This window comes from Trifolium pratense, linkage group LG5, assembly GCF_020283565.1.
Source record: "Trifolium pratense cultivar HEN17-A07 linkage group LG5, ARS_RC_1.1, whole genome shotgun sequence".
Lineage (NCBI taxonomy): Eukaryota > Viridiplantae > Streptophyta > Magnoliopsida > Fabales > Fabaceae > Trifolium > Trifolium pratense.
The window spans coordinates 14,203,662-14,215,413 of NC_060063.1; the positions used below are offsets into that span (position 1 = coordinate 14,203,662).

Here is an 11,752-nt window from a genome sequence, read left to right on the forward strand (position 1 = left end):
ATTATGATGTCAGACATTACGATGTGTAGGGAAGTAAATGTTCAAGAAGAGGATCTCCTCAACGATTGGTCCTTAGGCCCAGTCCAAAACATTTTCATCATAAATTTACGGCCAATGTGTGACTTAACTCTTTCAACCAATGTGTTCAATCTCAACTTTTTCAACCTATGTGGGACTTAACTCACACTTACTAGATCTCAATATCTCCCTCAAGTGTGAGTCTCTTCGCATCCAAGATCCATCACCACTTACTTATTGCTCCCCAACCCCAACATCAAGCTCTAATACCACTGTTGGGGCCTACGGGGGACCCTCACTGGATTAGTCACTACTACAATTATGACTTATTACTAAGATAAAAAGTTATATTGGCCAAATACAAAAAGTGTTTTTGGCCAAGTGTAAAAAATATTTTCTGCACTAGTGAGGTCAACACATTAAACATTGAACAACTCTACAAGTGACTTTGACACTACATTTTCACCCAAAACCTTAAAGATATTTTGTTTATGAGTCATCTCACCTATAAAGTGTTCACTATTAACTCTCCCAACTAATTGAGAAGAGGTCATACATCCAATACGGGACAGCTAAGTTATGAACATGCCTTCAACCGTATTTTCTACTATAAAAAAGGTTACATTATTTTTATAGTATTTATTCATAGAATAAAAAAATAAAAAATTAAGTATTATTTTTTATTTTTGACTAAAAGTATTTTGTTTGTTTTTTGGACACAGATAAGTGTTACTTTTTACATTCCACTTATGTAAAAGACCTTTTTGTTTTTTGCATAACTTATGTATATAAAAGACATAGTGGCTAAAATCCAAACATGTGTTATGAGCTTATAAGTTATAAGATCATTTTTAGCCTTTCCAAATAAAGCATAAAGCCCAACAAAAAATTATTTTAGCCAGAAATCAACCTTGAACTTTTGGAACAATTCAACCTCAGTAAGAAATCAACCTTGAAATCTTTTAATAATTCGACATTAATGAAACTCATCATTACAATTTAATCAATGTGTGCCTACAACATTTCATTAATTAAAATGTGTTGGTACATTGACTAAAATCTAAAAACTACTAGTCGATAATGTTGTTATCCTAGCAAAATTATGAACAACCTCATTTATTTGTCTTCGCACAAACTCGACACTTGAGTTTCTAGACAACATTAGAGAAAATAATTTATTTTTTTGTAGAATTAGAGAAAATAGTTTTACAATGCTTAATAATCATTCCAAACTCGGTAACATCATGTCTTAATGAAATGAATGTAAACTATGTACCAGTTTCTTAGAGTCAAATTCAAAAATCACGGGTCCAAAGTTGAGCTTACGAACACAGTCAAGTGCCGAGAGAAGATCGAGTTCTTCACCAACGTGTACTTCATATCTTTGAGTAAACTATTTAGTCTTGACTAAGATAAAACCCTAAAAGCCACAAATTTTAGTCTAGTGGTGAGGAGTTTATGCATGATAAACTGATTCCAATCCTCTACTCCATTGTAAGCAAAATCACTTGATAAAAGATGACCTAATTTTTATTTTTTTAACGAAATCTTTTTTGTGGATTATTTTTTATAATCAATATATAATTCATTTATGGGTTTTTTTTTTATAAAGATTTATTTATGGGTCTTGCTTACTAGTGCCTCCAGTACCGAGACACTAGTTTAGGAACTAAACAGGAAAAAAAATATGCATAGACAAAAACAAATGTTTAAACTAGGGGTGTTCAAAAATACAGTTCATTGGATTAAATTGTAATTCGAATTGCATTGAATCATATTTTAAACTGAACCATTTGATATGGTTTCGAACTAAACCACTTTTAGAAACCAATTAATGTTAATGTATTTAAATAAAATTAAAATATTTTGAAATTAAGAAAAAACCTTTATTAATAAAAATCAGTTCTTCTTTACCCCCAAAAATAAATAACTGATTTAAAATCAGTTTTTTTTTAAAATAAAATGGTTTTAAGAAAAAATCGGTTTAAAACCAATTATCTGAATTTAAATCGGTTTAAAATATAAATCGATTTTAAACCGGTTCTAAACTGAATTGAAACTGGTTTTAAAAATAAAATGATTTTTATAAAAAGTGGTTTTAGTTACTGAACCGAACCATATACATGGTTCAATTCAGTGCAGTTCATGAACCATGAACACCCCTAGTTTAAACTTTTAAGATGTTGAATTCACAAGTTTCAAGATAATCAAAGTGTATGTTTGGTTTCAATTCTGGAGCAGCCATAATTGATTCTAGACGTGTAAAATTGATTGTGGCTTGTTTGGTTTCTCAAAAGTAGAATTGATTCTGCCTTCAGAATTGATTCTACTTGAAGCTAGAAATCGTAGCTTCTGATTCTAGAATTGATCTGTACACTCAAATTCTTTGTTCAACTCACTTTTGTATGATTATATTCAAACATAAATCAATTATGTCAAACTCAATTATGTCCCCCGCAAAACCAAACACATACAAAGACTATTCAAAAATTCAGAGTCGTCCCTAGTTTCAAACATTGGTGGTGGTCAAGGCTGTTTACTTGTTTGGACATAGATTAACCTTTTATCATTTTTCTTCGGGTGTATGACACTTTATAATTTTTTATAGTATTTTCGGCACACCTTATCCTGACAAGGTTATTTAGTTAATATATATCTCATTTTTACCTATTAAAAAAAAATTCCAAAATAATACAGTAGTATTAGAGCATCCACAATGGAGCACTCCATTTTTGAGTACTTAAATGGTCCCACATAGACACCTCATCAATTTATTATTTTTTTAATAATAGTACTTAATAGGTACTCAACCCCTCCAATGGAGCATTTCTTAAAAAGTTCTAAAATGGGTCCCATCAATAACTCCACATAATTAAAATTTGAAATTTAATTTAAAATAATATTGCCAAATTAATTTTTTTTTAATATATTAAATAAAGTGGGTCCCATAAAAAGAAAAGAGAGAGAATTCTTATATTAGAAGTGGTACCTATTAGGTACTAAAATGTATTGTGCTCCAATGATAATACCTAATAAGTACCATGAGTACCTAATAGGTACTACACCATTGGAGATGGTATTAGTATCTTTAATTACCTTAAGTAGAGATTATTTTGTTTGACATTTCTCACCAAAACAAAAATATTCTTTTGACTTGATTTTGAAAAAGGTAAGGTAATCTTCAAAAACAGATTTTGAAAGAGGTAGCGGCAATTCCTATAGAGAGAGAATACACAACACACACACAGAGAGACTGCTGAACCAACAAGATAGATAAACAAAACAACAACCTCTGCTATCTATCTGTCACACAAAACTCAACTCTCTCTAACGTTGTTGTGTAAGATTTCATTTTCTCCCTTTCTCTTTCAATTTCACTTTCCACTAAATAAATTGATTCTCTTTCATTCACACGATTTCACCCTTCAATTCCTGAACGAATCTTCCTATGACAACGCATTCAATTTCTTGACCTAAATTTATTCCCTTTCTCTTCACCAGGTACACACTCAATCTATTAACCCTTTTTTTTTTTATTTAATCAATTTTAATTTAATTTATACTAATTGTTTTTTTTTTTCAAAATTAAAAATCTGGGTTTTGTTCTGTTTCATTAGAATTAACGTTAATTTACTTAAAGTTTTGTTTTTTGTTTGTTTTTGTTTTATGGGTGAAAATAGATGATGTTGTCTAGAATGGAAAGTGGTAAGAAGAGTAGTGGGGTTTCTGGAAATCAAAAGAAATTGTTAAAGGATGTTGAAACTATGAATAAAGCTATGTACATGGATAGAAATGTTTCAAGGAGTTCAGTTTCTGGTTCGGGTTCGAATTCTAGGTCTAAAGTCGCTGGAAAATCGTTATTTCCTGATCCAAAACCGAGGGGTAAAGGAAGTAGTAATAGTAATGATGATAATGATGGTTTGCAGAAGGATAAAAGGTCTATATGGAATTGGAGACCATTGAAGGCACTTTCGCATATTCGAAATAAACGGTTTAATTGTAGTTTTTATCTTCACATACATTTGATTGAAGGGTTGCCTTCTACTTTTAATGGTTCGAGTTTTTCGGTGTATTGGAAGAGGAGGGACGGGGTTTTGGTGACTCGTCCGGTTAAGGTTGTTCAGTGTGTGGCTGAATTTGATGAGAAGTTGACTTATACTTGCTCGGTTTATGGAAGTAGGAGTGGACCTCACCATTCAGCAAAGTATGAAGCGAAGCATTTTTTGCTTTACGCTTCTCTTCTCAGTGCACCGGAGCTTGATTTGGGTAAGCACCGAGTTGATCTCACGAGGTTGCTTCCTCTCACTTTGGAGGAGCTTGAGGAGGAAAAGAGCTCGGGGAAGTGGACTACTAGTTTCAGGTTATCAGATAAGGCTAAGGGTGCCGTGATGAATGTCAGTTTTGGGTATACAGTTGTTGGTGATAACACCAGCACGGTCAGAGATAGCCATAATGCTCCTAATGTATTGACTTCGAGGCAGAATAGTCTTGCTTTGATGAAACCAGATGCTAAACAAAAACAGTTTGATGGAAGCAGCAGCATCAGGCGTGCCGGAAGTTTACAAAACTTTAGTAGTCGGTACTCGTCTCAAGCTGTAGAAGAAGTAAAGGATCTTCATGAGGTGTTGCCATCGTCTAAATCTGCACTAGCCAGCTCAATAGGTGTCTTATATAATAAATTCGATGAAGAAAAGGCATGTAGCTCTCTGGACAATGAACCTGATCCTGATTTGTCAAAAGAAAATCTCGAGCCAATCAAACCAGATGCATGTGCTTTGTCTGATATCGGAAAAGAAACACCCGAAGTCCATGCAGGTAATGATGAAAATACATGTCCTCTGCTCGACACACCTGAACTCGATGCATTTCAAGAAAACCTGGAGACAGATGAACCAGCTGACCATCTTTTACTTGATTCTGGAAAAGAAAACATTGAAGACTGTCAAGATAACAATGATTTTTCCATCGTTGATAAGGGTATTGAAATCTCACCAATTGAACCTGTTAAAGAAGAAGAGTCACTCACAAAGGTTTCTGAAGATGCTTCTACAGTTGATAGTACTTTTATCCTTGATACTGCAGCACAAGGATCATCTGAAGATAGTTTTAAACATGATGATTCTCTTGATGAGTCAAATGATGGTTGTAAGTATCATGCCGTGGTAGACGAATCTGCTTGCGAAGAGGACGACTTTTTGACAAATGAACTGCTGCAAGAATTAGAATCAGCTATAAATAGTGTCTCCGATTTGGAGACAGCGGCTCTAGAATCTCCTAAAGTTGCAGAATTTAAATCTGAATATGAGATGAGAAAGACACATAGTTTAGATGATGTTACAGAATCGGTTGCAAATGAATTTTTAAGCATGCTAGACATAGACCATAGTCTGGAAGGTTTGAATTCTGAAAGCGAGCCTGAGTCTCCAAGAGAGCTTCTTTTAAGACAATTTGAGAAGGAAGCTCTTGATGGGGGCTTCTCTTTATTTGATTTTGATATGGACTGTGACGATGAAGCAGATGATGGCTACAATGCTTCTAATGGATCTGAGCAGTGGAACTTCTCTGAGGCTACTCATTCATCCTTGTTCCAACACCTGCAGAACGAGCATCTAGTTGAGTCTCACAATGTGAAGGGCAAACAAAAGGCTCAAATGCTAGAAGACTTGGAAACAGAAGCCTTAATGCGTCAATGGGGATTGAATGAGAAGGATTTTCACCATTCTCCACCGAAAGATTATACCGGTTTAGGAAGTCCAATTCAATTACCACCTGACGAGCCTCCGACATTGCCTCCTCTTGCCGAGGGGTTAGGCCCTTTTCTTCAGACAAAAGACGGGGGTTATCTACGGTCTATGAATCCTGCAATTTTCAGGAACAGTAAAGCTGGTGGGAGTTTAATCATGCAGGTTTCCAATCCTGTCGTTGTACCCGCAGAAATGGGTTCCGGGATAATGGAAGTTTTACAGTGTTTAGCTTCAGTGGGAATTGAAAAACTCTCAATGCAAGCAAAGGAGTTGATGCCACTTGAAGATATCACTGGGAAGACAATGCAACAAGTAGCATGGGAAGCTATGCCTGGGTTAGAAGGAACAGAGAGGTTAGTTTATCCTGTTTTGTATCATTGATTTTGCAGGTAGTGTTTTTATTAGCCATTCTTAGGGGACATAGACACGGACACGTCGACACCTACACATGTCCAACACCGGACACGCTCACACGCCTAATATGAGGAGTGTTCGTGCTTCATAGTTTTCAACTTATTTTCATATATTCTCTCCAAGATAGCTCATGAAAACAACATATGGCTTACATCAAAATAGTTAGACTGTATTTTATCTTTTGTTATAGAAATTTAGCTTATACATAAGCTCTTATATGATAAGTGCTTATGGTAAAGCGCTTAATTAAGTTATTTAATCAAACAAGGCTTTACATGTTTCTGAATGAATTTTTCTTTGCTTTGTTTAGGCAATTCCATTTGCAGAATGATTCAGTAACAGGTGAAGATACTTCTTTTGTGCAAAGGGACTTGATAGGAACACCACCATCTGGACGGAAGTCTGGCAATTTTAATTCAAGTTCGCTGGCCAACCAAACAGGTTCGGAGTTTGTTTCAATTGAGGATCTTGCCCCATTGGCTATGAACAAAATTGAAGCACTTTCAATGGAGGGATTGAGAATACAATCTGGGATGTCGGATGAGGAAGCACCGTCTAACATTGTTGCACAATCCATCGGGGAAATGTCAGCTCTCCAAGGCAAGGGCATTGATATTAACGGAACCCTCGGCATGGACGGAGCTGCCGGTTTGCAGTTGATGGATGTAAAAAACAGCAGTGATGATGGTGTTGACGGGATAATGAGCCTATCATTAACTCTTGATGAGTGGATGAAGCTTGATTCAGGTGACATTGATGATGTAGATAATATCAGTGAGCATACTTCCAAAGTTCTTGCAGCCCACCATGCTAACTCTTTCGACTTTATCCGTGGGAGTTCAAAAGGAGGTGATAGGAGACGAGGAAAAGGCTCTAGCAGAAAATGTGGTTTGCTAGGAAACAATTTCACAGTAGCATTAATGGTGCAGCTTCGCGATCCTCTGCGAAATTATGAGCCTGTTGGAACACCAATGCTTGCTCTTATACAAGTTGAGAGAGAGTTCGTCTTACCAAAGCAAAAAATATTCTGTAGTGTGTCCGAGTTACGGAACAACAACAATGACGAGGACAATGAGAGCGAAATAGTAGCAGAGGTGGAGACGAAGGACACTGATAAAGAGGAGATACTTCCTGAAGCAGAACTCATTCCTCAGTTCAAGATTACTGAAGTTCATGTAGCAGGTCTTAAAACTGAGCCTCAGAAAAAGAAGCTTTGGGGCACCTCGACGCAGCAACAATCCGGTTCACGCTGGTTGCTTGCTAATGGAATGGGGAAGAGCAATAAGTTTCCATCAATGAAATCAAAAGCTGCATCTAAGTCTATTGCGCCGGTTACCACAAAGGTGCAGCCTGGTGACACCTTGTGGAGCATTTCTTCGCGTATTTTTGGTTCTGGAAAAAAATGGAAGGATTTGGCAGCGCTAAATCCACAAATAAGAAACCCTAATGTCATTATACCAAATGACACTATTAGACTTAGTTGACTTAAAGAGTGTTCATAATTCAGTTTTTTCTTGAAGAAGACATGTCCTTGTTCAGTTAATTGAGCCACCAGTGGAGCCTGTGTGCAGAAATTGTTCGATTTTGTTAGAGCATCAATCAAACTGGACTGGTCCTTCATTTTTGCAAGGTATGGGATATGGTTATATAGAGAAAACAGCATATGCATAATGAACTTTTAGCTGTAAGCTAATTTTTCTTTTGTAAAGTCACTTTTTTGTTACTTTTTCTTGCATCAGTTCTATTTGTCATGTACTTTTTTTTATTTTTTATGAGCTTATGTCATCTGAAAGGACTGTGTGCATATTCTATCGCATAAATTATATATTGCAATTTCAAATTTAGGTCGCAAACTTGCGGCCTTGTCCATCTGATAAAAATGTTAGTTTTCTTTTAATAAAAGAAAAACAGATGGAGTGAGTGAATAGACAAATTGGTCGTCAAAATTGTAATCATCTTGAATAACATTATAATGTGTTAGTCAAAATAGTGTATCTATTATTTTTTGTTGGAGATTATGATGTGGCACGTCGTAAAATTATATGTGCTATACACTCAAAGATATCCTCGGCTTTTATTGCTTTTAGTGTGTCGAACCAAGCCCGATAGAAAGAAAATTAACTTGTCTATTGGAATGACTTTTGCGCAATTGTATACTCTACACAACCTAAGTCTAGGACGTTCACGGATTGATCGGCCTGCACTATCCCACAAACACCACCCACTACTAGTCACTAGTCTTCCGGCATCGTAAAACCCGGCATCGACATTACACTTAAGCCAATCCTGCCGAGCTGGTTGTCAGTGAATCAGCTGCATAATAAAAAAATGGGGTTATGTTGCAGTACTCTAATATATAGGTCTATATGACGAAAATAGTAGCTAACATTGGAGCAGAATTTCCAACGGTGAGATCTAAATCCATTAATCTCCACCAACAACGTAACCACACCCATTTTTTTTATATCACAGGATAATAATTAATGTAAGAAAAATACTAAATGTGGCTTAACCACACCCATTGTGCATTCATATATATATATATATATATATTTTATTTTTAAATTCAAAATATTTGTTTCCAAAACAAAATTTCTTCCGCAGTTTTTTAACACGTGCTCTTAGAGGAAGATCACAAGTTAGTAAGACTTAGTTACAAATCAAAGTCTGAAACCTATGTTAGACTTTGTTTGGTTGGTTTGGTTGAACAGACTGCAACGGTGTAGCTAAGATTCTTACCCATGTGAATTATGTGATAAACAAGTTTTAACTACAATGTATAGCTGATAACTGATATGCGATCTGAATCTACTGTTGTAACTGTTTCACGCAGTAAATGATGTCAACCTCGTATCTTTGATTTTCTAGTAGTCAAATTTTGCTTTATTTAAGGGGGTGTATTGGATTGAGATTTCATGAGACAATTTTGGCAAAAAAAGTCTTGATGATTTTATGAGATTTTGTTGGACTATATTGATTTTGTGAGATTTTAAAGACTTTTTTACAGAGACTTTTTTACAATCAAGATTTTTAACACATGATTTGAAATGATTTTGAGAGATTTTTTTCAAAAAACTTTTTACAATCAAGATTTCATAATACTTTATATATTAAGAAACTTTTGTATATTAGGCAAATTTTAAAAGAATCAATAAATTTTAATAAAAGAAATTATATTTTTTTGGGAATCCAAATTTTTAAACAAAAAAAAAGCCTTACATTTTTTTCACGTATATGTTTCTAATCACAAATAAAAACCATTATCACCATTGATGGGAAAAGAAGCAGATGAAGGTAACGAAAAAAAATTTGCCGTAAAAAGTTGTATTGAATCAAAAGTTTGTAAAAAAGATGTAGAATTTGTTAAAATATTTTTTTGCAAAAAAACATATTTGATAGAAGAAGAAGAAGAAGAAGAAGAAGAAGAAGAAGAACTGATATAATGATGATGAAAGTAAAAAATCTTGGAGAGTTTGAAAAAGTCTCAAGTCTTTTGGTGAGATTCTTGAACAAGTGAACAAAGAAAAGAAGAAGGAGTGCAGTGATGATGAACTATGAAAAAATAAAGAAAAAAAAATTTTGATACAGTGATGATGAAAATAAAAAGTCTTGGAGATTTCAAAAAAGTCTCAAGGCTTTTGGTGAGATTGTTGAAAAAGTCTATCAAGTGTATTTTCAACTAAAAAGTCTTTCAAAATCCATTCCATAGAAGAATCCATCAAAATCGATAGACTTTTGAATACCAGTAGACATTTTAAAAGTAGTACCAAATCTCAATTGAATACCAACGGATTTTATTGCCCTGAAAAAAAAATCATGTTTGTCTTAATTGAATACCACAAGATTTATTTAACTTTTGTAAAAGTCTTGATTGAATACCTCAAGATTTTTTTGTCATAAAAAAGTCTTTTAAAATCCCATGAAATCTCAATCCAATACACCCTCCTTAATATCAATCATCAAACTTGATTGGACGGGTAATCCAAAGGGTAGCTGATGACAGTTGCATTGCAACCTTGTATTCTTTTTCCTTTTCCAAATTCAAACAAAACTATAGTTCTAAATCTTGCCATTCAGTGTATATAACATTATTTTTAGAGGGGACCGTAAGAACTTGAATTTTGTATAACATTTTTTTTTTCTTCTGTTGATAGATGAAATGACAAGACATTGAAAATTCACATACAAAGTAGAGGAACTATGTTCGAATTTCAATCATGACATCCGATCTAACAATTTCGACATTATATAATATTATTTTACTATCAACTATACCGCTATTTCCTTAACACTTAACTTAAAGGAGGAGCAATCACTTTTTTAAAATATATAATCTAGCGTAATATTTCTACAAATTTTGTTAAAGATGATTTCTCTCCCGATCCTCCGCATTTCTTTTCTACCCCCTGAATTTCTGTTTTTGCCCTTGGGGGATACTGCGGTTTATACGAACCGAATTTTTTTGTCAAGCTAAAAAATTTCGGTTTATATAAACCGAAATATTGTGTTCCAAATTTTTTTCCAAATTTCCTGCATAAATTCTGCATGAGACCCTCAAATTCCACAATTTATTTGAAATACTAAACGATGTCCGATTTGAGTAAATGACCACTCGTTGGAAAGCTTAGGGTGTCAAGAATACAAATATAATTTTTGTTTTGAGGGTTAACTATCCAATTGGTTCAGTTTGACCAAATAATGGGTACTGGTACAGAAACAAAGTAGAAACTTTTCTCAAATATGCAGGTAGATTTTCTCATACTATACTTAATGAAATTTAACAATTCCGGTGTCAATCTTGTAGTAAATTTTGTCTTCTTTACACTAAATTAAAAATCATTAGCATACGACTTATATTCAGAGAGCTATGATAAATTTACCACATGTATCTCTACAACATTTTGCAGAAACTTTTCTCAAACTTGTAGGTAGATTTTCTCATACTATACTTAATGAAATTTAACAATTCTAGTGTCAATCTTGTAGTAAATTTTGTCTTCTTTACACTAGATTAAAAATCATTAGCATATGACTTATATTCAGAGAGATATGCTAAATTTACCACAGATAGCTCTACACGAATTTTCACATAAATATTTCTTCTTTTGGAGGGGTGTATATGTTATTTCGGTTTATATAAATCGAATTTTTTTTCCATGTTTAAAAACTTCGGTTCGCAAAAACTGAAGTTTGTTGGCAAATTTTTTTCAAACCGCAAGTGGCAAAATAAGATTTTTAGAGGTAGAAAAGAAATGAGGGGGTCGGGAGAGAAGAGTTCTTTGTTAAAAATCTAGTTTTCTAATTTAGACCAACAAAAATATTAACGGTTCTAAATTAGTGCAGAACTACATCTTAAGTAATTAGTAATTAAATTATTTTAATAGAAAAATTTGTTCTACAATTTATATATTTGTGCAAACAAATATTTTAAGGAATGTATATAAGTTTTTAAAATTTAATATGACTGCAAACAAATATTGTAAGGAATATATATAAGTTTTTTAAAAAAGTAATACAAACATTTAATAATATTTAATATTTAACATATAGTTTATGGATGTTTTTTAAAGAGATAA

The 11,752-nt window shown here is 33.7% G+C and overlaps 1 protein-coding gene across 1 annotated transcript; it reads left to right on the plus strand.

The window, feature by feature from the left end:
- Positions 1-3,230: 3,230 nt before the first annotated feature.
- On the plus strand, positions 3,231-7,899 carry LOC123883916 (protein PLASTID MOVEMENT IMPAIRED 1-RELATED 1). The gene is made up of 4 exons (XM_045932874.1): positions 3,231-3,358; positions 3,454-3,519; positions 3,699-6,115; positions 6,487-7,899. The coding sequence occupies exons 3-4, from the start codon at positions 3,699-3,701 to the stop codon at positions 7,658-7,660; spliced, it is 3,591 nt and encodes a 1,196-aa protein (XP_045788830.1). The 5' UTR covers positions 3,231-3,358; positions 3,454-3,519; the 3' UTR covers positions 7,661-7,899.
- Positions 7,900-11,752: the final 3,853 nt, after the last annotated feature.

Coding starts and splice junctions, on each gene's coding strand:
- LOC123883916 (XM_045932874.1), top strand. CDS start 3,699: ATGATGTTGTCTAGAATGGAAAGTGGTAAGAAGAGTAGTGGGGTTTCT. Junction 6,116..6,486: donor GGGTTAGAAGGAACAGAGAG/GTTAGTTTATCC, acceptor TGCTTTGTTTAG/GCAATTCCATTTGCAGAATG.